This window comes from Liolophura sinensis, chromosome 1 (genome assembly GCF_032854445.1).
Source record: "Liolophura sinensis isolate JHLJ2023 chromosome 1, CUHK_Ljap_v2, whole genome shotgun sequence".
NCBI lineage: Eukaryota > Metazoa > Mollusca > Polyplacophora > Chitonida > Chitonidae > Liolophura > Liolophura sinensis.
This window is the reverse complement of record NC_088295.1, coordinates 73,125,920-73,153,541: the sequence shown is the minus strand read 5'-3', so window position 1 is coordinate 73,153,541 and position 27,622 is coordinate 73,125,920. Positions and strand designations below refer to the sequence as shown.

Genomic DNA, 27,622 nt, shown 5'->3' with positions numbered 1-27,622 from the left:
TCGCCATAAGCCAATGGTAACAGTTTGACAATCACTACCGGATGGTGGTAACATTTTGATAATTACCATGGGGTTATGGTAATATTTTAATTACCACCACCCATTATAGTGGTAACATTTTGATAATCACCACAGTGTAATGGTATTTTCACGGTAACAACACAGAATGTCTTCTGTGATTGTAAACAAAAACAACCGTGTAACTGGCAGGAAGAATGTCTTTATTCTGAAGTCATGTAGAAAAATAGCGTGGCTTCTTAAAGCAAGGCATACAAAAACAATACTATAGTTGAACACAAGAGACAATGTATCAACGATGCTAAAATGACAAAATGATAATGTTAATCAGCATAACACCCGACATAAACCCTCAACTTCTTTGGTACTACATATAGAGTAACCATCGTGGATTTACTGAGTAAAAGGCTATTTCGAAAATGGTCAGATTATTACAAATAAAAACTCATTAGAGCATCTGGTTTCCTTTCATTATACTCACAGACGGTAAAATGTACACAAAACGCTACGGTGCATTTATATGCAACAGTCACGCGTACCCAAACTGTCCAGTTTAACAAGATTTGGCCATTTTGTTTCAAGTCAAAACTTCTAACTTCATATATCTTTCACCCTTTGAAATCTGATGAATTTAATCACGTGACGCTCTACATGTACATATACAATTGTTTAACTGTATTGGAAGCTGTGTAAGTCTGATTTGGATTCAGTTTCAACTTAAGCAACGCGAGGATGACTGTTCTTGCTAATGGGTCGGCAAAATGCACGACAAGCTAACATTAAAACTTTGATACAAACGGCAAATTCTTGTTTCAGTGTTTCCGTGATCTTGTTTCTCCTTTGTAATGTGTGTTACTTGAGTATCTGATCTAGTTTTTACCAAAGAGGTTCATTCATGCACTTGATAGTCTTGTCGGCTTTAACGTTGTAAAATAACTATTAATATTATAGGGACCGAGTATTCGTCTTATTTTACACTATCTCATGCAGGTAAAGCCTATATAAACATGAATCCGCTTTAACTAAAAAGACATTTAAAATCACCGAGCATACATACACATATATTATGGCTCCTCAGGTTTAAGATCCATCACGTTGTCCACAAGATCCACGAATGTATCCATGACAAGATTATCTAGTTCAGGATATCCACATGCACATGGGCGCATGTGTGAAGTTTAAAATAAATCTCCAACTCTTTTGGAGAAGTAATGTTGACAAGAGTGTAACAGCTAAGTCTTGGGTTTGAGTAGGTCAAAAGACAGAAGGGGTTTCCAAAATGTAAGCTTGTCAGTGAGTGCATTTTTTAAAATAAATAAAATTTGGTCCAACAATTTTGGAAACATGGCAGAAAATACGGGTGCTATATACAGTGGGGAGTTACTCTGTAATCTGATATCAAAAGTAATTTATCCTGTGCCTAGGTAAACAATGCAGTTTACCACATTTAATAAAATAACATGGATTCTTTATGAAGATTTGTGGTTAACGGACGGGGTCGTACATCACTGCGACAATACAATGGGGGCAAACATGGTAGAGGGATAAATATTTGTAAGACAATGTCAACACATAAAAGAAACCAGTAGATTTTAAATAAAAACACGACCAGATTGCAAGCATATTGACAAAAGCACCATGAGCATAAAGATCTGTGTGAGGAATTGCCGGACTTAACTAACGTTATATATATAGCTTTAATCGTCAGTATTACCCACCATGGGAATGATTCCATGGTTTACACGGTTGCCGTTCCATCAACTAGGCTGTGTATTCATGCTAGGAGTTATGTACTCTGATTATATGTTATCTCTCTATATGGTAGATTCTAAACTTACGCGCAGATATCTACAGCTAATTACACGCTGTGATTTTGTTTAAGCAATTCAGTGTGACACGTCAAAGGCACAAGAACGTATAATGACCCACAGTTACAGAATCATGGAGTTTTAAACCCACAAGACAGGACTACGAAATTCAGCAACGTATATGGGACTACATGCATGTAAAAAACAGACTAAGATATTTAAGGCCATGGAGAATTCTACAAACATTTTGGGCTATGTTCCTGTAATTATCCTGAGGGCAAATAGGTTAAATCGTTTGTGACAACGGAGAAGTCAGTCAAATATCAATGTCAACACGGACCTTTACAGGTATATGTTGCAATTTCTTTAGATCATATCACTCAGAACAAAAAACGTTCGCTATAATGAAGGCGTAGCAATGTCTTCCCACGCTGTCATCTTACGCTAAAATAGGCACAATCGTTCGTAATATAATGAAGATGGAATCTGCTCACATCCTATCATTCCTGCAGATTCAAACGTTCATAGCAATGGGTAAGTTACAATGACTTTAGATCCTAGACCCCAGAAATGTTGTCGCCAGCAGCAGTAGAGGCGCTGTAATGTTTTCACAACGTATCATCTTAAGACACACACACACACAAGCATTCATAATAACGAATACTTTGCGATGTCTTTACAACATGGATCTTTTTCATATTCCATCATTTCCAGAACAAAACAGATACAAAGAATGATGAAGTCACCATGTCTTCAGATCATCCAAGTAGGAGAGCGACACAAACGTTCATAATACCCAAGACGCTGCTGTCCTTCCTGCTCAGTATCTAAGGCCAAAATAAACACAAACGTTCATGATACCAAAGACGTAGCAATGTCTTCACAACCTCGAATTTCTGTCACCTCTCTACATTCCAAGATAAAACAGATACACATCTTCATAACAACAAAGGCATTGCAATGTCTTCAGGTCGTATCATTCCAGGCCATAATAAGACGTTACAATGTCTTCACGACCTGGCATTCCTTCACATCCTATCTTTTCGGGATAAAACACATTCACAGAATAAAAATACCAAAACACAGCTCAAAGTCTCTGGATCACACGTTGTGTTCACAGACGGGTCACGGATTTGTTCACATCTCAGGAGGCCTCAGGGGAACAGGATGGTCTGCTGAAGTCAATCCAGGCGTACTCTGTGGGTGGGTCTTTCCTGATCACGCTGTTCCCTTTATTCTTGTTCTTAATGTGCCCGAAATCTAACTCTGCATAGTGTCCTTTGACACCCTGAAAACCAACAATACTTTTACTAACACTTTTGCTTCATATATTTCAAAATTTCATGTGCTTGTATGATCATTGTTGATTCAATAAAACGACGGAATTCAACCTTGTGGAAAATAAAACAAATCGATCACGGGAGAGAGAAGAAAATCCGTCTAACCCTGTAAACCATACATCTGACGTGGGATTGAACCGCGTGTTTTCTGTTAAATCTCTCCCATTATATTTTCGATTTTGTACACACTTATGTTATTTATAGATGAAAGATGTAGAAAATCCTTCACAACATCTATCCGTCCACGAAAATGAGCACACCCATCCACTTCTGGATTGACCAGACAATTTAGTTATAAAATTTGTCATCCACCAAGAACGCAATAAACGTTTGTGCATATTCTCTTACCATAGGCACCATACGTAATTCTTCTGAAAGGAGAACTCACTCTCTCTAGCAGTTTATAAATTGCATTTTGCGAAACTGAGTGGAGAAGGGAGAATGTTTCGGCGATCAAAAGGCGATTTGAAACCGATGGAGATGGACCCCAAACAGTGTTATAACAAGGGAGATAACTAAGGGGAGAGGTACTGGAATACCAACTCGTAGGCGATGCATGATTAATCGCCATCGCCAGAACGAGAAGTAGATTACACTGCAGTTTATGTCCAAACTGCTTTAGATGGGGAAGGTTTCTCTTACCAGATGTGCAGCCTGTGGTCTGACTCGCCCGGCAGATGTGGTCCGGCGAGGTGGTGTGGGCGGGAAGGCAGAACCATTGTCGGGCACACCTGGTAAAAACTTGGTCCTCTCACGTGACCCTTCCTGAATTTTAGCTGTAACAAGATCCCCATACACCATGAAAGAATTTATGCAAATACTATGTATGCAAAATTTTCAAATCGTTAAATCTGTTCTAAAAGATCTTTACTGTTCATGTTGTTGAATGCTTTTCAAAGATGTTAATACAAGAATTTCGTTTGGAATTTGGTGTTTTACTTGGTAAAATGACGACAGTTCGACACACGGGAGTTCAAAATCAGTCATTTCAGAGTAATAACTCACACAATTCTTAATAATCCTGTCCTATGGATCACGAAGCTGTCTTAAGCTGAAGTCAGAAATAGTCTTAACTTGCGGCAATATTTATCAAATTATATTTGAAATTGAACGCAAATTTTTAATTTTGTCACAAATGTCTTAGACAATAACTTTAAGTATTAGAAAAAAGTTTTCTACGCTAGGCCACAATTTTACCGCAGTAAAATTGCTTTGAAGCTAAGAGAACAACTAACTTAAGTTTAAAATATCTTCTTGATTCTTGATATACAGTCCATCTGGGATTTCTTATGTACGTACGCTTAAATAATGCTTTAAAGGTGTCAAAAGTTGAACTATCACATATTGTAACCCAAACTATGTGAGTTTTGTCAAAGAAAACCGTGGCCCAAAGTCCAACAAAGTGTTCAGTGTATAGCTAGGAAAATACAACATCTTCCATACGACAAATACGTGAAAATTGTCTTACAGCATTATTTAATGTCTTTTAACATTCATGTCGGTTGTCAAACAGGGCTATAGGGCAAATTAGAAACCGTTGTTCTTTAAAGAGCAATAAACATTTCGGTGCTTCAAAACGGTTACCATGAATTGGTATGCAGAAGTCAGGGCAAAAAGTCGAATTATTCAAATGATTACGAAATATTGAAAGGACACCTTCTGAAGTAGGAGGAAGTTTTGAATCCTCACGCTTACCATTTGCATTTCTCTTGGATATTCTTCTGGAGCGCCAAAAAATGATGCCAACACAAACAATAACATTGACAATGATAACAATAATGAGAACGATAATTCCTGTTCTCGGGCCGCTCTCCAGCATGATAGGTCCGGGGGTGGAGGTAGGCGGTCCCCAGCTAACTGCAACATAAACATACACATGCTGGATATTCTGAACAGAGGAAATGAATAGTACTTAAGGTAAAATTAATTTTAAAATAGAACGGTAATAGGTGTACTTGAAGTCATACTTTCTCAGAACATTCGGTTAGCTGTTACCTTTATCGTTATGGGTATTCAAGCAGTCATAGTGATACGCTAAAACACCAAACAGTAATTCTTAAATGGTATATTTATTCATTTGATTGGTGTTTTACCGTACTCAAGAATATTTCATATTATACGACGGCGGCCAGCAATGTGGTGGAGCCGGAGAGGAAGCCAGCATGAGTTGGACTTGAACTCACAGCGATCGCATAGGTGGGAGGCTCCTGGGTCATTGCGCCGTGCTGGCGTGCTAACCCCCTCGGCCATGGAGGTCCCTACACGGTTTAATGTGTCATAGACAAAACAATAGGTTTGAACATTTCATTACTGACACTGCTCTTGGAAACTGAAGACTTTCAAACAATGTTAACAGATCACATTTCGAATATCAAACAAACTTTTAATTCCATGCATCCATCTCTTCATAGACATGGTGACGGACTTGATCACAAAAAAATGAAATGTGAAGGAAATTTCGGACATCGGTATTACGCCACAAACAAACAATACAGGCCCAATTCAAGACAAACAAGTACAAGGTGCTCATTGACTTACCTTCCTCTAAAATCAAGAGAGTGAAGTCTTGTTTACTGTACTGTCCAATCTTCGTGTACAAGAACAGACTGTAGTTACCCGCCATGTCTAAGGTAACATTCGTCAGCTGTACAGAGACAGTTCGTCCCGGAACATGTATGGAATTATCTCTGAGCGACAACGTAACGTTTGTGTCTGTGAACTCTGTATCAATGTCCCAGTCTGCAAACGCCGTCCCGTGTCTCCTCCATTCGTATTTCACGACGTCAGGAGAAGAATAAAAGTCAAAGCTGATGGTGATGTTTGATTCTAAATATGCGGTGTAATTTGATGTAGTATCAATGAAAACAGGAGGCCCTGGGAGAAGAAAGACAATATTCTTAAAAAAGGTTAATGAGTATTTATTGGCATATTTTAATAGTTAGGTTCGTAACAATTTGTTCATGGTTAAACTTCCACCAGACGTCATTTAAAAACATGGCAAGCGATATACTAATACAACTACGAATAAGGGTTATCATTTTATTAGATAAAAGACACAAATTTAAGAAATATCATTTTAACAGTGTTTAAAAATCTTTGACATGTTAAGAATAATAATCCTTTTAGATTCGAGGAACGCGAAAATGGAGACAGCAACGAGAAGAGATAAAATACAAAAGAACGCTTATTTTTGAGAGATAAAGAGAGAAACAGGTTAAATTAAAGAATAAAGATGATGTTTAGGGTGATCATTTGATATACATCATTATTGTCGCTTTCGTCTGCAGCTACACCGTATAGGACTCACCCCAGGGACAAATTAACTTCTGGCCTGAACCTTTTCCTATTTGGTTAGACACGGAGCACGTGTAGTAGCCAGTGTCCTGAAGATTGCCCTCGGGAAGCGGTAAGCCCCAGCTGACGTCAGACAACTTCGTAGATGACGTTACGGGGAGAGTTTCATTGCCCACTGTCCGATGCCAGTGCAGGAAGGTAAAGATTCTTGGGTTCCCTTGTGCTTCACAAACAACCATCTTCTTTTTCGAATTGTACCGTACTGTGACATATGGTGGATCTGCATGAAGAAATAAAACCCCATTTTTATGGCAAGTTACACTCTGTCTTAATAAACTTTGCAACTGATGCAGTTAAAAATGCTTTGCTGACAGTATTGCCTTATACAGTCAAATATGTCAAACTATGGAACGTATACAAACTCTCAGCATAACAAAAAGAGAAAGAAGCCGGCTAAGCCCGCTCAATTAATGGCCAAGCAGCACCAAGCAGTTCAAAATCCGAAACCGTGAACTCATGTATCTGGTCGCATTTGTATTTCCATCTGCAAAATGACAACTTGTCAACACCCAATATATTTGATTGACGAAACAGGTTGTCTGTCACGACAGTTTCGGCGAGGCACGCTGCACTAGATCAAGGCCCGGATTAAAGGAGAAGAAAATTCAAATATCAATCAAATACCATTGAAAAGAGTATGCATTTCCTCGTAGGTGCATGCCATAAAAAAATCTAATATGTACCTCAAGGTGAAAAATTATCAATAAAGTCCGCGCCAACATCCGCTGTGGGCGACTCCATTTTGCCTAAGAACTAGTCCTGAAGTCTTCTGTGTTAGGAGAAGAATTGCTGTCGGAAACCGCCGAAGTGCAGTTCGTACATTTCCGGTTGAACTCTTCTTCCCAGAAGGTAGCGAACAGTACAGTTCGTTTTCCGCTTGACAATCGGGAAACCGGAATGTTGGACGTAGGTTCCGAGCTTACACGAACAAGCCGGCAGTTTTAATGACTCTCACTGGTTGAGAGGCAACACGCCTCCAGCATAAATTACCGGGTGTTAAAGATGGCAGACGCGATCGACTCAGCGATTTATGCCAGCTTTGCTCTATTCAGGCTTTATGACGAGGAAAAATCGCAAATTATGCAGCAGGCACCACCAGATAGAAAACAATGTGCTCTTTTCAGCCTATAGTGTCATGTTTTTAAGTTTTCTTCTCCTTTAACAAAACTTTCTAAGTTCAGTTCATTGCTTATGTCGGTAGTGTTTTGCCTAAGTTCAACATAGAGTGACACTTCAAAATGAAGTACATACGAATATGGTACTTAAGCAAAACACGTTTGGTTAAGCAATAAAAATTAGGAAGTTTCGTGAAACCGGGCCCAAGTACACGTCTTTCACGTTTACATTTACTACGAGGAATATTTAACTTCTACGACGTCGGCCAACATTATGGCGGGAGGAAAACCTACAGAGCCAAGGGGGAAACCCACGACCTTGCCCACGTTGCTACCTGACCTTCCCACGTTTGATCGTAGGGAGAACGCCAGTTTGTGCGTAAAACACTAATCAAACAGATGAACAAATACATTCGTGGGGATTGCTGATCACTTGTCGACCACTTGTCATACATATAATCGAGAACCTTGCCCTGCATGGGAAACTTACACCGAACTGTTAAGGTTGTACTGACTGTGACGGGATCGCCAACACCATTGTGAGCTTCGCATACCAGAGGCCTCTTATCCATTTCCCTGTACATGACCACGTCCAGCGTCCCTCTGACAGAGGAAACTCCAAAGTATAGATTCTGACTGGCGTTTTTCACCGGTTCTGTGTCTATGTACCATTTAATCTTTGGCTGAGGAACACCACCGTGGGCGATACACACAAATACTGCTTCATTCCCCGCTACAAAGGACGAATTTCCGTACGAAGACCTGAAGATCAGATTGGAAACCGGAGATCTGTCTGTAACGGAAAATCACCAAATTTATTTCGATAATTGCAACCTAACATTACATCCCAGCCCTTACCGAGAGAGCTATTTAAACAGAGACACAAGTGACACCAACTATGTATTGTTTGTTAATCACACTTTTTTTTCACTCACAATTTCACATCATTCCGACTAATTAACACGTCAACCAGTCGCCCACAGTGATAGAAGCATACATGTACTTAAGTTTCTAGGTCACAAACTAGAACTATTGACCAATTTCAAAGCTGTGTACGAAAGATAACTCAAAAGCTGAATAAGTCAATATTGTTATCATTAAATGATTGTTTTTTTACAGGAAAAATGTACCTTTCTGGCCATCTGTCGTAGGGCACAGTGTCAAGAACAATGTACCTATGAGGAGAAAACACACAGTATTTAGAGCATTAATATGGGAGATAATATCAAGAACCAGTCAGCCTTGGCAATGCAAAGTTTAAAATCACTACACGGTACACGATTCACCAATGAAATATCATTAGCTGGAATATATTTTCGTCTAGACCTTGCATTTCTTTACACGAAACAGACCTAAAGTGGATATTTTCTCATAAATAAAACATAAGTGAAAAGCTTGAGAACTGCGATGCCCACAATTAAATAAACAAAATAACAATAAAAACATGCACTTTACATTCCAGGCACATCCAATATGTATGGAAAGTCAGTGGCGCCCACGATTAGCGTTTGCCTAGAAATATTAATGGAAATGAGTACAGGATATGCACGTCTTGGAACCAGAAAGGTTTCAAACGGATGGAATTCACATGGAAACGCAAATTTAGGCACACGTGACTAGGACCGATAATTATCGTTAATACGGTGAACCGCCGAGTGACAATTACAATCGGTGTGATAAGATCACGTGTTTGGAAATGTTACCAAACATCAGCGACACAGATGGCTCCAGTAGCCATGGCAGCACGCGACCCTCTTTGCTATTCGCTTACAGCATTCATTAACGCCATACTTTGGCATCAGAGTGAGTGACAGTATTCTAGTAAAACATGTAAACATTTTACAGAAAGAAATGGTATCTTCTCAACCAGAGTATGTGACATGTGATGTAGAGATATTTCGTTTTTTATCATCATTTCAGTAAACAATTCGTTATGCGTTTGGGAAGCCAGTTTCACAGCTGGGGCTAACTGTACAACTCGAATTTTACACGACATGAGCACCGATGAGTAGAAAAGAAGTTGCAGAAGTTGTAGCATCAAATGACAAGGTTCTATAGGAATCTATGATTCTGATGGTTTTATTCTTTTAGCATGTTGACGTGAGATCTTCTGTATACCAGGGAAGCGTATATGAGTCATCTTCACGGAGAAAAAATACCCAAAGATTTGGAGACTAAAATCAACACTGAAGCGTAAAAATAACCAGATCCTCCGTCATTTGCGCATTATGAACATAGTTGAAGTGTAATCTACGCACTGCAACCTCACAGAATAAAACGATGAGTAGTGTCATTTGAACGAACTGTGTAGCTAGTCCTCGAGTCCCTCAGGAAAAGGGGACCTCCGTGGTTAGAGCGATAGCGCAGCGTAAAGACCCAGGAGCCTCTCACCAATGCGGTCGCTTGGAGTTCGAGTCCAGCTCAGGCTGGCTTTCTCTCCGGTCGTACGTGGGAAGGTCTGTCAACAACCTGCGGATGGTTGCGGGTTTCCTCCCAGACTCTGTTCGCTTTCCACCCACAATAATGCTGGCCGCCCTCGTATAAGTGAAATATTCTTGAGTACGGCGTAAAACACCAATCAAATAAATAAATAAATCTCAGGAAAATTAACCTTATCACGAGAAGGGGTCGCGGGCAAGCAGGAAGGGACAATGTTATCTCCATTAAAACTTCCCGTGATATGATTTATCGCGGTTTATGGACAACTAAGTACAGTTATACACGGTAGAACTATATCAAAAGTGTACCGATATCTAGTCTCTCAACTGTTACGTCTTGCCAAATCATTATAAGTTTACTATACTGCGCTATTAATTTCAGTGTCAAATCAGAATAAAAATATGACAATTCAAAACATAATACATTATATATTTAACTTATAATACTCACTGTACAACTTTGAGTCCAGACGGATAAAGCAAAGGATGATCGAATCGATATCTGTTTTGAAGAAGGTAAACTGGGCGTCAAGAAGTTCTCATGCGTGTTACTTAGGTGTACATACATGTTGGTAGTTCAGTCAAACACTGGGATAAACCCAGGTGACCCAATACATCCTACCGTTCAACTGAATGCATATACAGAAATCGCGCTACCAGTTCTGATCATATCGTAATCAGAATAGAATGCGTGGATCTGAAGAAATTGTTCTACATGCAAGTGTGTAAGTAAATGGCTTTTCATACACTGCGCTCAAGTTATTCTGACTAGTATTCTGACTAGTATTCAGACACTCCTTGATCCCTACGTCACTGAATCTCCATTTCTGGATGCAACAATTCAATAATTTTGGCATCGATAAGACAGATCATGGAAAACGTGCAGTGTGCATGTTTACCCACAAACGCATCGTGTGCATGTTTACAAACCCACGTATCGTGTGCATGTTTACAAACAAACGTGCCGTGTGCATGTTTACAAACAAACGTACCCTGCACATGTTTGGAGACAAACGAAAAGTGGTACGGTTGCTGAAGTCATGTAGTTGCAATACGATTTCACATTAGACAGTTGCCATTTGCTACAAATAATATCAATGGAGTATTATAGCTCACGAAATAAATTATCTTGGACAACGCAATTCTGAGTTAAGCTTTACAACAATACTTTACTCATGTGGCGGTGTTAAAGTCACGGAGTAAGAACCCACGTACTGCATTCACTTTTTCCGACTTCATGCCGCAGCTGAAAAAATTAACGGGAGCTGGATTTGAACCTGTGTCCTAACTGCAGAATTACAAGGTCTGCACTCAACACACTTGTTTCCTACACAATAACAACTTAAATGAGGAATGCAATAATTGCATTTTGTTTAATTGTTGAGGCTGATGAAGCCGGGTTATCACCCGTAATACAATTCCTCCAACATGCATGATGATGCTCGGTGTCTCTGTATTTAGGACGAGTGCGAATCGTCTAGGACTTCGAGCAGTGACTGAGCGGTATACATACTGCCGGATGTGTATAATTGAGCATCCAATATAATTGAGTATTGCCATCTCGCTTGATGGATCTTTACAGCGTTATTTTCAGATAATTACACTGTTTGACTGATTTCCTACACTGGCCAAAATTGCGTCCAGTCGGGTTCACCGGTGTAGAGTAGAGCATAACATGTAGACGTACCCACAAAAGCAGCCATTGGGAGGCCGCTAATGGACGACTGTATACAGGATGTATATACATGCATATAGCACATATATAATACATGTCATCTGGAATCAAACCCAATCCATATTAAGGCATTATAACGTTGGTTTTATCTTACAGTAGAGCCTTATACATTTATTATCAACTATATTACCAACTACTGCATACATTTGTTATGAACACCCCAGAACTAACGACACAATGGGATAAGCTCTGCATATTAAAATTAATACATATACGCGTACACCATGAAGTGTCAATTACACTGCTTAGGAGCCAGAATGTGTTAGCACTCTGGTTTCCTCGATAGAAAAAAATGACTGTCCATACTAAGCAAACAAGTGAATGTCTAATAAATGTAGATCATTTAATGCGATGTTCAAACATGACCATACACTATATACCAACATAATGTCGTCTACGCCACCTTACATATGTAACTCTTACATCGTATATCAAGATATAATTCTGTCGCATTTGCATGCATAAGGATTAAGAAACTAAACGCTATGATTCATCCTTAATGTTTCACTATATATTGACTGCGATTTGAAACATCTATCTATACCATGCTAATTGCCATACTGGATGTCAGTAAGTTTTATAAGGACATTACAATTAAGATCCATATCGAGGCATCACTAACCAGTAAACCCAAGAGCTGACCTCCATAAACTGGTGCCCACGCTTGCTGTTCTATTACATAATAATAAAGTTTCTTAATGTCCCGTAAAGAAACAAATTTAACGGTTAAAATATTAATGACGCAAAACAGTTCTTTGATTGGACAATATGCATGTAATACAATACAATACAACAACATACACGTAATACAACTATCCTCCACTCAATCAAACAAACAAAAAAACCTTTAGAGGTCTCTCTAGCTTCAGTAGTTTAACTGGGATATACACGTGCATGAGATTTGGATATACACATATATGAGGTAGGATATACACTTGTGTGAGTTCAGGATATACACGTGTATGAACTTTGGATATAAACGTGTATGAGTTTAGGATATACACGTATGTGAGTTTAGGATATACACGTGTGTGAGTTTAGGATACACACGTGTATGTTTTTAGGATATACACGTGTATGAGTTTAGGATATACACGTGTATGAGTTTAGGATATACACGTGTATGAGTTTAGGATATACACGAATATACACGTCCATGATTCCAGGCTACATGAAGCAACATACACACACCGGCTTGACATTCGAACGTATAACCTATTGTATGTATGCATGTATGTATGTATGCATGTATGTATGTATGTATGTATGTATGCTTGAGGTTTTACGTCGTATTTAACACTTTTAGTCATAACGAACGCAAGTAATTGAGATGTAGATCAGACAGATTGAACTGAAGTATGACCAAGCTTGGCCTACCGCATGTTCAACATAGAAGGAGCTAGTTTTTTTCTTCTTCAGAGCGACAGTTTTATACATATGGTTTAATTGTCTGGCTCACTGTTGTATGTTAGGGTATTTTTAGCCTGTTTATTTAAAATGGACATGTTTGTGAGACTGTCGCCTTAAATTTACACGAACATACCACATGAGCGATGTCTAACATATAAACAGATAGGAGACAAGGTTGTATTTCAAGGAACTGAGTTAAACAGGTGTAATAAACCGTTACAAGTAGGTGCAGCCTTCTGATCTGCGGTGTTGTGATACAGGTTACATACAGGGGCACTCCAGAGACCTGTGATTCACTGGTATCCAGGGTCGTCCAATCTGTATAAAGGCGAGGACGTGAGTCACGTGTGGCGTGAATCTGCCGTACAGACACACAAATGGGACACAAATTTTATACCGTCTTAATACAGAAGACACTTCTCCACTCGAACAAGTAGTCAAGTACATGCAACACCATGGCACACCAGACCGGATTTTCAGAACTAAGTACTGACATATTGCTCGCTATTATAAGACAAAACACGAAGGCCCTGATACTATAACAGTGCAAATATTCTGCTGTAATCTCAAACAGTAAACAAAGCCGGGTCACCGCGACTTGACAATAAAATATGTGTGGTTTTTAGTTGGTTTTAATGTTTGATGCAATTCTATTTATAGGCCATGTCTAAGCCACCACACAGTGCAATAGCTGTGTATGTACATGGGGTGCACACAACTGCCTGAATTGACTATCTGTACGTTACCCCACATAACCACATCAGCTGGCTTTGTTTACGTGACTTGTCGACATGTCCCGGGGGTGGGAGATATAGAGCATGGCAGGGAGCGGTACTGCCCTGTGAGGGACACGCTCACAACAACAGGCCAGTGACACACGAGTTTCTACAGGAGTAATCACTGGGACACTTACCATAGACGACGGTTAGGTAGATGACATACATGTCCATGGCGACAGTCAATCGGCCTTCTCTGTCTAGCTGCTAAGGCACACTATAGCTTCCCCAGGCTCTCTCCTCAAGTTTTCAGACACACCATGCCCTTTGTGTGTTCTTCCCTGACACTGTTGTCACTTTCCGGGGCATGGCTTACCGGTACTCAGCTCCCACGGTCGAGAACTACACGTATATGCGGAAGAATACCTGGCGTTCAGAAATCTTTCAGGTGTGGTAAGAGACTCGTTTCCGGATTCACCTCCAATAATACGCTCTGTGACGTAAAGCTCTGTCGGTGTCTTTCTCCTTTTTTCAGAATACTGGTAAGCTTGTCGCAGTCACCTGGCGGTTGGATGTGGCGGGTCAGCTGGGTACGGTGTGTACGCTGATCCCATATGCCTGTAAAATACAGCCCTGCCAGGGGAACCGTGGATACAAGCTCGGCACGTCACGGATCGCTAACACACGCTGGCGCGACCGCGGGAACAATGATAAATGCCAGCAGTACAGTCGTCGGCGGTCGGCATGGTTTGGCCTTGTGTCCCACAATACACACAAATCAATTAGCGTGGACAGTCATTAAGCCGGCTCGAGCAACAGAGCCACGTATACATGTATAAGGTTCAGAGGTGAATCAAATCCGGTGCGCGTACCACAGCTGATCGCACATACATGTATGTAATTGTGTACCTATGGGTTTACCTTGCGCGAATGGCAGTAACTGTATTACCGATAATATGCTTTACATACATGGGATTTAAATTTTCCATGCTCTGTCAGATATATCCATGACACTAGTTACTAAACCAAATAAAGCAGTTATCAGGATTGAACTCCTGTACATTGTGCTGTGCTGTATAATCTATATGTAGTGCATACAAACGCTCGACATTTTCACACAGAAATGGACCGGATCAGCTAGTTATAGTGGACGTATACCCAAAGCCTCTTGAGTAACAACTTATTTATCAAGTGAGGTAGCACCTGAGATTTCTTTGCAAACTGATATCTCCATCGTAAAACCACTTCATATCATCCGAAAGGAGTTTTATTTATCCAGGATTGTATCATACGTTCATACTCGCACACTGATAGGCTTTTACCTTCATTTAATGGTAGGAGTCTAATACAAATTTCACCGTTCTCCCAAGGGGCCCCAAACATGCACTCTCACAGGCCTGATATGTATCGTCTTGTAATGAAGTGTGACATTGGCTTACACCCTGTCCAGTTTGAAAGGTTTTTCATTTTAATTATAAAATTGTGATGTAATCGGTGGAAAACTTGCTAAGTTTTTCTATCTTATTTAAAACACTTCTATAAAACGTATAATACCCCTCCCCCCAACCCAGCCCCCACACACCACGTGATCCCACTGTAATTATAATTTGGCTTATTACACAAATGACATACAATGACTTCATCACAGTTATTTACAGCTGTAGGTACGACCGTAATTTACTGTCATTTTCATAGATAACTGCACCCTATTTCAGTCTGTTAGACTAAATGTGTGGTATTCCACTTGTACTTCATGACGTGTAGGAGGGTATTTCAAAAATAACATACATTAAAATATTGTATTAATATACATGCGCCAAGAGATTTTGTCTGGTAAAACGTTATAGACTGCAACATATATATGAAACGAACTTCAGACTTAAAACGCAACTTGGAGTGCTTTATGTATGCATGTGTCAAATGACCAATTATTAATTTACTGTAGTCTGTTTCTTTTAGACTGTCGCCTGTTTTCAGCTGTCTGTAAAATCAGTCATACTTGATACCAAAATTGCCTTTAGCCAGTGACACGTAACAACACAAACACTACACATTGACATGTTTGAAGTTGACATTACTTCAGGGAAAGTGAAGTTAGAGCACTTTTTCTAATTCATTATGTTAAAGCCCATAAGCTCGGTTCAACGGCAAGAACCATTACTTCGAGTGACGTCATAATTATTAAAAAACTAGCAGCATGCTGGATATTGAGCGGAGTTCATCATGTTTTGACGTAGGGCGACACCAGTTACCTAAACTGCTATCGATTTTACTCTAATCTCTGTTTCTGAGACTCTCATGTATTTGAAGTTGTTTCCACGTTCTAGTATAATATAACCTTAATAAATGAATTTTAATTTTATCATTAATTTTATTATTTTAGTTGTATATGATCTTACGGCAGTATGGTTTTAAAGCTAGATAATAGGAAATTTTGTTATATAAAAGAATGTAGTCCATTCGCTGAGAGTGTAGTGTAGTTGTATTACTGCGTGTAGTTTCTTCCCACGGCATGTTGGTGCAACTATTGTAAAACAAATTACTCTCCACGCCCATTTCCCAGCATACCACTTGTTTTTGAATAATTAAATTGGAAATTTGAATAAATAATGAAGTCACCTTAGGCAATGAGTTCTATGAATTAGAAAAAAGTGTTCTGACTTGATTTTTCTTTGGAAGAGAACCGAACTTCCAACATATCCATGTGTAGAGTTTGTTTTGTTACATATCCCTGAGTGAAGGCAATTTTGGTGGCGAGCATGACTGATTTTACAGACAGCTAGATGTAGGCAACCCTCTAAAAGAAATAGACTACAGAACACCACTTCGGCGACCTTATGGTTGGAATGTCCGCCTCGAAGTTGGGAGACCCAGGATCAAACCCGGGTCGGGTCATACTAAAGACTTTAAAAATGGTACTAGTTGCTGACTTGCTTGTCCCTCAGCACTAAGAGGTTAGAGCAAAGAAACAGGACTGGTTGTTCCAGTGTCAGTATAATGTGACTGGTGGGTTGGGTGTCATTAGCTAGGTGTCTTTGGCATGATACTTCATTGGCAACAGCACTTCGGCGGAATGGGCTCGCCCTGCCACAAGAAGACACAGTCGATGCTCACACATCTAATGATCTCTCGCCCTCATTTGACTGGAAAATTTCCAAGTATGTATGACGGTAAACTCCAAGCATACATTCATTGATTTACTGGATTGGTGTCTAGCGTGTACTTTACTCATATAAATGACGGCGGTCAGGTTTATAGATGGAGGAATCCGGTGTGCCCTGAGGAATCCATCGCCTTTACCAAAAGCCTGGAAACCTCCTAACCTAAAACAACCTCGATCGAACCAGTTATCATCGAACTTGCGATTTTCTGTGATGAGAATAATGGTATAGCCAGAAGCCCTAGTGACAGACCTTTTTTAACATGTCCTCTATATTCTGTGTACAGAGGGCCTCAGTGGCCGAGGTGGTTGCACGCCAGAGCTGCACTATGGCCAAGAAGAGACTCACCAACGCGGTCGCAGTGAGTTCGTCCAATTAATTCTGGCTTTCTCTCCGGTCGGGCCGTACGTGGGCAGGTCTGCCTCCCCCCCCCCCCTTCCCAACCATAACGCTGGTCACCGTCTTATAAGTGAAACAACAATCAAATAAATAAATAAATAAGTAAATATTCTGTTTTTAAAATCACTCAGTTTACACGAGTGAACAGCGGAGTACTCAGTGTTAGCCAAAAATCCAGCAAAAACCTAAGCGAAAGAGTACACACTTCGTAGTGGAATGGGTCTTGGGACAATATGAATGTCTAACATAGAAACAGGACGTGTGTGTCGATGAAATTAATTTTCTGGAAAGGTGACCAAAAAGAAATTCAGATTTCCACAGCTTTACACGCATGCATTAGAGACAGTGTCTACTTGAAGCACATATGTTTTGTTTTTTTTACACCAAAGACAAGAGGGGAACAAATCTGGCGTTGCCGCTATTGCTTTACAACTACTACTTTCGGTTAGGGCTTAGTACAGTTGTTTCGGTTGGGTAATCCAAATCTCGTCCACACCACATCACGTTTTTCTGCCGGGGTCAGCATAGGACCAAGATAACTGAGCCCTGTCTGAGGAGAGTGTTCAAACATCTTCATCCTAAGTTTCTTAAGTATTAGAATGAGTATAATTCTCTTGTAAGTAAATATGTACACAGCTTCCAAAATTTCCGGCACTTGTTGCTGCCTCGCTTAGTGCTCAACACTGAGTGATTAGAGGAAGGAAACAGGGCTGGTTGACCCGGTGTTAGTATAATCGGTGGGGTGTCATATCTGCTGTCTTCGGCATGATACTTCAGTGGCCGTAGCACTTTGGTGGGGGGTTTCACTCTGCCACAAGGGGACACATTATATGTACACACATCTATTGACTCCCCGTAGTCATGTGACTGAAAAATCGCTAAGTACGACGTTAAACCTCAAGCATTCATTCCTTCAGTTTATTCTGTCACCTTAAACGATTTGCATGAATGATTTCACTCATTCACATGGAACACACCTTGCGCTTCTCCAACGTCACTGAAAACACTCTTGACTGCTTCTCTTTGAATGTTCTATTTTCGAACTTTAGATACTTTCTTAACTCTTTGGTGTTGTGTGTTAAACGTCGTCTTAGGAATTGTTTTTGCGATTATTGACGTGAAACGTCCTTATTGGTTGACGGCTGGTAGACGAATGTTTGTTTCGACGCATTGACTCCTCAATATACGTGGCACACACTCTCACTTATAGGCACTTCAGACGGCATTCTTGTGTCATTTATGGCGCCAAATAAATTTCTATTTCTGTGACAATTTAATCCATCAGGTTTTAATTACTATTTTCAATACATACGCATGTCATAACCAATACGTGATACGAAACAGATTTTGTTTTTAAACGTTACATAAATGGGATAGTTTCTATTACCAGTTCAAATAATACTGGCGTCATATCCGGCCAGGAGCTTACGGATCGTCGTGGGTTTCCCCCGGACTCTGTCCGGTTTCCTCCCACCACAATGATTGCCGCCGTCGTATAAGTGAAATATTCTTGCGTAGGTCTAAATAAATACATATTACCACTTCGTTAAAATGAACATGGTTTAATGGATGGATTAAATGACTGCTAATACTGACACAGAATGCGCGTACAACGTAATAAAATCTGCCATAGCCACAATCATAAGTCTTCGTAACAGTAAAAATCATTTCCTGTGGTTAGACAAGCATTACAGAGACGAACATGACAATCAATTGCTTGATATTTTATAACAGACCGTAGGGTTTATTTTTGTCAGCATACATTTGGCCTACACAACTGTATATTTTGGCATTATAACAATAACAATCACTGACAAAAGGGCATACCCCCCCCCCCCCCCGCGATATGTACATCAGAAGGCAGTTACATAGGAAACGTTGTTGCGTAGCAACTGTCAACTGGGATAGAGTTCTTAACGTGTACATCAGATGTGATGGCGGTTTAGTAGAACCATTCGCAGGTTAAACTATAACTGGAGGCCTTTCAAATATGCAGAGCACGCGGTATTTATGAATAAGCTTTTGGCAATGTGTTGACCAAATGAGATAGAAATTACAGTGCATCAGGAAGTTTATTTTACATCGACAGAAGCTAACGTATGTTAAATAGTACACTCGTGTTTCCAGCAGAATATATCGGGAGAATATCAAAAACAAATTATCAGTAAGTGAAACAAATATCTTGGCTCCATTTAATTTCGTTTCGTTACATTTCTTACACCGTTTAAGAATAAAAATAAATAAATTTATTTTACGAAACGCCATGGAAACACTGTAACACACTTTTTCCACCGTTGTAATTAATTTTTTGCTTATTTCTTTTGTTCCTTTTACCGCTCTATACGTTCTTGAATGTATTTCAATATTGCGGGGAATTTGTATATATTTCTTATGTAACCATTGATTGAGAAAAATATTTATGTTAGATTCTAGAATTCCATACGTGACGTCATGATCAAAAATTGCTGGAGTGTCTGCTTGTACAAATCCCCACTGAGGTCTATGTGAATGTAAGCTATTAATCCCAAGTATTTACATTTTATGTACCACTATGTCTTAAAAATTGATACCAGGATACTTTGCCCAAAGCATCTTTGCCACATCACGAAATGCGTGCGCATTGCAAAAAAACATAAATGGGTATACTCAAAGAACAAGTCAACAAAGGATACTATTGACACGTACTTGATTCCACGCAATGTCCGTGATATTCATGCACAGTCCCCAGTAACAACTTCCAGTGATGTAAGCATCGATTAGATGCATTTTATGAATTTTGTCACTACTGCCCGACTTTCCAACACTGTACGGAATATTAAAAAAACAAGGTCAAAATGTTGCGAGCAATGGTTTCACGAAACATATGAACTTGATGGTGAATGGCAATGGCTGCCGACCTATTCCACAGGCTCGTCTGCTGGTTGAGGGAGGTAACTCGTACGGTTTTGCGTACAATGTAAAACCTGGAAATTACATTTGAAAAGTCTTTGCTTTTTAACACTTCAACATAATTTATGTTAGGTGTGCTATTACAATATGTACTTAAGTAAAACTGTGAAATTCATCATATTTTTGGCATTGTTTATTTAATCCGTCAAACCAAAGGTTTTGCAAATATCCGGTGACACTGGAACCAAATAGATAATATGTTGCTATCAACACGAATCCAAATTTATATCCCCCAGGTACGTCTACAGTGTTTATCGCGAAGTTTATCCAATCACGCTTTGGATTATTTTACTGGGGTGCTTTCTTCTTCTGTGTTCATCTTGTGAAGAAAGCCCATTAAGAAGAGAGTCTTGAAATGATGTCACGTTCAACATTGGCGTGTTTTCCAGTGACTTTTAACATTATGATTTTGACAGGTTTAACAAACAAACCGGTGCTGATGTTGTTGGGAGGCAATTTCCTATTTTTTTTTGTTTTATTTTGGCAGGCAAAATTCCGGAAAACTTTATCTTCCCCTGAAAACCTTTATCGGTGTTAAATGGAATCAGAAGATTTTGTCTTACAGGTATTCTGCAAAGACCACATGTCCCGGTACACGAAATCGCCTCCGTGGTTTACTTCCAAAGAAAAAAGCAAAAAGGAATTGCGTTTTCTCCGGTGGAAAGCTAACGCCACTGCCAGTATGCCATCGGAACCATCTGGTAAATGTGATGTAGTCCACCACAGATCCGCTCATGGCATCAATTCTCTTTTCAATTACAGACCTATCAATGTCAAATTGCCCGCCTGTGTGATGTTCAGAGGTGCACATGGGCTCACAGTCAGTGGTGCCCCGAGCCAGGCGTCTAGTAAATAAGCCACCGCCGACCCCGTGGTCAGGCCTATGCTATAGGACAGCATCATAATGTTACCTATTGGAGGAAAAGATAACTATAATAAACAGCTGCACAACTCAGCTGGTATATGTCTACAATGACGGTATATGAGTTTGAAATTAAGCTGTGATAGTATGCCTTGAATACTATACATATCCTCGAGCAAAGCGCCCTGGGTTTGAGAAGAATTTTGGCTGACAACTGGATATCCAAAAGAGGCATGAGCGCCAAAAATCCAAAAGAAAGGGATTACATTATAAATATTTGATAAGTAATAATCAAGACTTTTAAGAGTCCTTCCCACTCTTTCGAAATTCGTATTTACATCTATATTTATCTTCTTATATTATATCAAGCTTTCCTCTTGTGCTGTTTGACGTATTAACTTCAACAAATCCAACAGAACAGGAATGAAATGACTGTGGATTGATTCTAGTCGAAAGTTGCATGGAAATCGTATGATCAAGATTTTGTCCTACTTTTGTTCGTCGAGTCTGCGCGACAAATCGTACATGTAAACTGTTCATATATCTTAATATTTTATCGCTGCAGTAAATATTTTTCCACTTTTATGTTGGCTGTCAGGTTTGTAGGCGGAAGAAACCGACGTCTCGGAGACAAGTTAAGGCTGGGAGTCAGTTACCAAGACAAACCTCCTGACAAAACCAGCGGCAGCTAAACAGCCGAGAAGTGGATTCGAGCCAACGATCTCACTGACATCAGGAGTGGATTGGCTGCAGTAAGAGGTACGTTTTATGAGGCCGCAAGACCATTTCTGTAATACACTGTACTGCAAGGTGGTAAAGGTGATAGGAACTCCAAGGAGTTGGAAGAATATTTCAGGATTAGAAAAAAGCCAAATTCCGAGAAATGTCTTTGATCAGAAACCTATACATGTGATATGCATGAAACAGATTTATACTCAATAGAAGCCTGTGGCCAGCGCCCGTTGTTCATAACACCACTGAAGTTGAGTCAAGCATACATACCGTAAACTTTGCGCACATCATTCGATAAAATGGAGTCACCATGAAACTAAACTCATTATCATCATACAATATGTACAAGATGATCGTATTACCTGTCAACTCTTTCTGTCCCTCTGGTACCTTTGCCGGGGCCAGTATCATCGGAACACTTCCAAAGTAACCATTGGTAATGCCCAAGATGCCGGATAACATCATACTCCAGCCTTCCTCTTTGAGAATGGGGTCCTCTCTGGGAGTGGCACAGATCATCATTAAGGGGACAATTAGCAGACGACAAAAGGTAAAGAATACCAGGCGACCGGTGGGCCAGTCGTAACGTATAGACGCTATTATCTGAAACAGGTCAAGTGATACAGACTCATCGTTAGCTCCGCGGTAAAAAGGAAATTGAGACCCTTATAAGGGATATCGAAAAATTTTGGTCGCAGATTGGAACAATTCCATCCATTAAAAATGTATCCAGCTAAGAGGCACAGTTTTTTCGATCAATAGATTCATTTAAGTTTGGTGATACAAATAGCCAGTACGAGTGGATTGCTGGCTACGTCAAACATTGGACAGATTGTGCGTGTATTAGGCATGCAAATACATGTAATATTATACATTTATATATAATAGTGTCACAAACAACACAGGCCCATTATGGGATATACAATATCATACCTTGCCTATAAAGTCACAGAGGTTAAAAATAGCCATAAGAATGACCGGCATCCAGCTATGTAAGGAACAACTGATCACTTCCGACTCGATTCCAGGGAAGAGACAGAGAGTGACGAAATAGGCCAGACCTATAGACACCATGTAGGGCCACACTGACTTGGCCGCCAAGTATCTCAAATACAACCCATCTGTAAAGCGAGAACAAGTCATAAGTCAAGCATGTACAGCGTGTCCAGATTAAAGATATCTGTGGACAAAGGCAACACTGTGGCTGGGAGTTTAAACAAACACTATTGTGAACGAGACGAACTGTGAAGGGACATAATTCGGAGGCCATTGTAATAAAACAGTGGGCTTGTTTCACTCACGTAAATATTGAATTCATTTATTTCTTTGATTATTGCTTAACGTCGTACTCTGGAATTGTTAACACGCTACCTAAATGGACAAAGGTCTGACAATGGCATCAATACAGCACTTTACTGTCTTAGGGAGCAGGCATATTGTTATCTTTCAATCTTGAAAACGTCCGAAACGGTGTAATGTCACCAGTTATTTTTTTCATGTATTTAAAGTCTCTTGTAAAACTAAGTAGGCTTTCTGTGTAATAAAGTTATTTTTGGAAATAACTGTGTAAACTAATACAACTCTTCAACCAGATGTAAGAATACATCGTTAAATGTCGTACTAGACCTAAAACCACACAGCAATTTCATGAAAACATGTCACCGGTACATACATGATTCCTTACAAATGGCTTTTTTAAAGTTTATCACCATGTACTTCATCTTCATTTGTTTGGCTAAGATTGAAATCCGAACCAAATTATATTAATGACTTACTTTTAATGGCAAAGCATATGCCTGTGTAAGATGTTACCCCCCGACCGTGGAAGCCCACAGTTGGTTGGGTGAGGTCAGCAGCTGAGGGGGCCGGGGAGGGGGCCGCGGGGGCCTCACGGAGCACTGGAGCCGAGGACGTAGGTGACTGGATAGCCAGAACACCATATCGACCCCGTCCGGTCGACGTATCAACTATATCCACCTATAGAGGAGAGCGGTGGAGTAAAGTATCTGTGTGGAATGATGTTCTTAGAGTAACGACATGAGAGAGAAAAGTCAGCATATCACTCACAAAATATACGAATAGAACTGAAGTTATGAGTTTAAGAATTTTTCAGATTCTTCTTTCAACAGTTACACATGATAGTTTCACAAAAATCAAATAATTTATCCTCAACCTCGATTTTTAAATCCTTAGAATATATGAAAAACTTCCTTTTTGTGGTCGACACCTATCTCTTCATTGTTGGAATCCTCAAACCACATATGGGAAGTCCTCATGAACAATTGTCTCGTGTGACAAAACAACAAGAGATACACATTAAATTTACTTATAATGCGATAACTTCGCAGTTTACAACCACTAATAGTGGATAAACTATGACAATGCTTTGTCTATATCAGCTTTGAATAAAGCTATATATATCCATGTATCGCCATTTCCAAATGCATCATTCCACTTTGACATTTGTCATATAGAACTGTTAAAAACAACTTGATATAAAACTGCAAAACGAAAACTTCTTTTGTCAACCATCATACAAACTTATGTTTGCATACAGCGTGGTCATCATTCTTTCATTAACAATACATAATCTGCTTGAACAAATTAAAAAAACAAACAAACAAAAAACATTGAAATTATCAACCAGTTGCGCATGCCTTCAATAATCTAACCAACCAATCAAAAGCCAACCGGGTGTAGTCAACCCATCGATCAGGAAGCCAAAAGGCGCCTGTAATAAGTAGTTGGCATGCAATGAGAAGAAGTGCTGGCGGCTTACTAAGCTTACTTCTTCCGGACACATTCCGCCGCTGGTGATTGGTCGCTGGTCCTCTACCATTAGCGTCATCTGACATTGCCGGATGTAGAACTGGACAAACTTGCTCTTCCTTGACAGGTGAAAGACAATGAAACACACCAAAAGCATCCCCATGGATAAGCAGAAAAATATCATGGTGTTAATTTTCTTGTTGGTCAGCATAGCCTTTGTCAGGATTCTGTTGATGGAAATAATCAACCCAGCAGCACCTGATAGATACAAATAGGAAAAACAAATTCTCAATGATCTTATTATTATTATTATTATTCTCAATGATCTTATTATTTTTTGTTAGTATATAATCCAATTTGTGTTTCTTAGCGTCTGCTCAATTAATTTTACGTGCATGGGTTGAAAACTTCTGTGACTGAAGCTTGTTCAGTAATCTGTGAAGACAAGAATGTGCTAAAACAACTCGTACAAATTTGAAACATACCATAATTGTTCCTTTTGTATCAAAAATCATCCTTTGAATATTATTCATGATTTATTTTCAACTCAACAAATGTATCAACATGTGATCAAACTCTGGCAGGCATAAGCATTGCCTGGACAGCGTGGAAAATGATTATATACCACAATCCAGATGTGCCAGTCTAATACAAACCGTCTCAGTTGTAATACCCCGATATTACAAGGTACATGGACCGTATGTTATCAACTCCTCAAACTATTAAGGTTGAAGACACGAAGTGAGCATATATAACCACGTATCCACTACACTTACTTTCTCCTGTCATGACAGCTTGTGTGTACCGAGCTGGCAGCATGCTTGTGTAACCATAGAAACTAGACTGTTGAGCTGCAATATAGAGACCATGAATTTCAGGATGGAGCCCTCATTTTAAACCGGACATTCTCTTATAGGATGTTCTCTTTGGAGGTTCAAACAGAATGAAAGGGCGATATACGGTGTAATGTATGCAAACTACAGAAGACATGTTTCTAGAATAGACAAGATTGTATGAAGAAAAGAATTATAAAGCATGGATGAGATTGGATAAATGATCAATATATAACTAACTTGTATACAAGTAATTTGAGTATGGCGTAAAATACCGTCAAATAAATCAACATACATCACATATCTGTGATGTTTTTGTGCACTAAAATATACAAGTTTCACATTATTTGGTGTAGAATGTTCTCCTCTGCAGGAAATTTACATTTAAATGGCCATGTATGGCCAACACAAGAATGTGTTAAAACAACTTGTACAAATTTTATTTACCCGTGCTTCCGAAGGCGACAACGGCCACAGCGAGGAGAGTGAGTCTGTAGGCGACATCGTCCGGAAAAAGGTTATACCAGATATCGCACAATGTCACAGTAAGAAGCGTGAAGAACGCTAAGATGTAACCAAACGTAATCCGGACCTGCAGGCTCAGCGTCTCCACCAAAATATTGATAAGTAACACACTGACGAACGCCACCAAGATGTAAGTCAAACTCATGTCAAATATGATAGTTGACATAGGGAAGCGTTCTTGGTAGTAATCCACCGCCGTGACAAAACTGTTGTATGGCAGCAAAAACCCTGCGCCTGCCAATAGAAGCGATAGGTAAATACAACTGCAGGTGTCCTGGGGCGCCGCTAGCACCTCTCGTTCACTGCTCAAATGAGGCTTGGAACGGCCTTTATGCCGCTCCTGTTGCTGATCTTTCAGCTGTTGGTACCCAGTCAAGCCACGAGACAAGTTTTCGTCCATTTTGCACGGATGTTCTGTTGGATGTCTTGCGGCTGGATGTTGTCTTGAAGAGATTACTCTAGCTGTGGACGATTAGAACCGCCTTGGTTAACAATTCATGGAGCACCGCGAGACCTGGTGATGTGCAAATACTCCCAGAAAAAGATAGTGGCGTTTTTCATCTGTGAATCTGAAACATGAAATAAATATATGCTCGGACACAGGAATCGCAAATTATTTAACGAAATGCCGCTTAGGATACCATGTGTGAAGATAAACAGCCACAGCAGGATGTTCATTGAAGGTTAAGCACTGACCAACTGTGCAAGGTGTGCCAATAAGTTCATGGTGAACTACTTGTACTTTCTAGGACATGCACAGCGTATATGCATATGGTAGTTTACAGTGAAAAATTTGCGAAGACAAAGCTTGAGAGGAAGTTTTGAAAATAAAAGACACTTGTTTCAGATATTTCTTTCTTCTTAAACATGGATAGAACGTAAAACAAGCAAACATATACACATATATACATAAACATGGATACGACGTAAAACAAGCAAACATATACACATACATACATAAACATAGATACGACGTAAAACAAGCAAACATATATACATACAAACATAAATATATATAAGACGTAAAACAAGCACACACATACATACATACATAAACATACATAAGACGTAAAACAAGCAAACACATGTATACACATATATACATACATAAACATAGAAAAGGCGTAAAAGAAGCAAACATACATACATACGTACATACATACGATAAAACACCCCCCCAAATATACACGCATACGTACATAACGATAGAAATGCATATAAAAAATGCACTAGGTGTTAAGAAGCATTTGATTGGCACTGTATCAACCGGGAGATCACCAAAAGACCGGATCCGCACACTTTTATGGGCTACCCCTGCTGTATTGATTCTTCAGATCATTCAACCATGGAAATCTAACGAGTGCTGTTTGAAGTGCCATTACTACGTTCTTGTAACTCCCAATTAACAGTGATTTCTGCCAGCACATGTGCCAGTTATTTGCTGCACTCAGTTCAGTC

The 27,622-nt window shown here is 39.6% G+C and overlaps 2 protein-coding genes across 2 annotated transcripts; both read right to left on the bottom strand.

The window, feature by feature from the left end:
- Window positions 1-380: 380 nt before the first annotated feature.
- Window positions 381-14,732, bottom strand: LOC135476337 (hemicentin-1-like). Its single transcript, XM_064756338.1, has 8 exons — window positions 14,132-14,732; window positions 8,766-8,810; window positions 8,126-8,428; window positions 6,474-6,740; window positions 5,705-6,040; window positions 4,862-5,023; window positions 3,809-3,942; window positions 381-3,114 (listed from the first exon to the last, which is right to left on the bottom strand). The coding sequence occupies exons 1-8, from the start codon at window positions 14,166-14,168 to the stop codon at window positions 2,971-2,973; spliced, it is 1,428 nt and encodes a 475-aa protein (XP_064612408.1). The 5' UTR covers window positions 14,169-14,732; the 3' UTR covers window positions 381-2,970.
- Window positions 14,733-19,336: 4,604 nt separating this feature from the next.
- LOC135463853 (equilibrative nucleoside transporter 4-like) lies at window positions 19,337-26,564 on the bottom strand. The gene is made up of 7 exons (XM_064741311.1): window positions 26,087-26,564; window positions 25,583-25,657; window positions 24,826-25,064; window positions 23,813-24,014; window positions 22,971-23,158; window positions 22,400-22,640; window positions 19,337-21,354 (listed from the first exon to the last, which is right to left on the bottom strand). The coding sequence occupies exons 1-7, from the start codon at window positions 26,562-26,564 to the stop codon at window positions 21,200-21,202; spliced, it is 1,578 nt and encodes a 525-aa protein (XP_064597381.1). The 3' UTR covers window positions 19,337-21,199.
- Between the last annotated feature and the right edge of the window lie 1,058 nt (window positions 26,565-27,622).

What these genes read in the sequence shown, in the direction of transcription:
- LOC135476337 (XM_064756338.1), bottom strand. Translation starts at nt 14,168, where the DNA reads ATGGACATGTATGTCATCTACCTAACCGTCGTCTATG. An exon ending in TACAACCTTAACAGTTCGGT is followed by an intron (nt 6,741 to 8,125) that starts GTAAGTTTCCCA and finishes TTCTTCATGCAG; the next exon opens with ATCCACCATATGTCACAGTA. An exon ending in GACCACAGGCTGCACATCTG is followed by an intron (nt 3,115 to 3,808) that starts GTAAGAGAAACC and finishes GTTGGTTTTCAG; the next exon opens with GGTGTCAAAGGACACTATGC.
- LOC135463853 (XM_064741311.1), bottom strand. Translation starts at nt 26,564, where the DNA reads ATGGACGAAAACTTGTCTCGTGGCTTGACTGGGTACCAACAGCTGAAA. An exon ending in AGCTGTCATGACAGGAGAAA is followed by an intron (nt 25,065 to 25,582) that starts GTAAGTGTAGTG and finishes TGTATCTATCAG; the next exon opens with GTGCTGCTGGGTTGATTATT. An exon ending in CATATGCTTTGCCATTAAAA is followed by an intron (nt 23,159 to 23,812) that starts GTAAGTCATTAA and finishes CTCGCTTTACAG; the next exon opens with ATGGGTTGTATTTGAGATAC.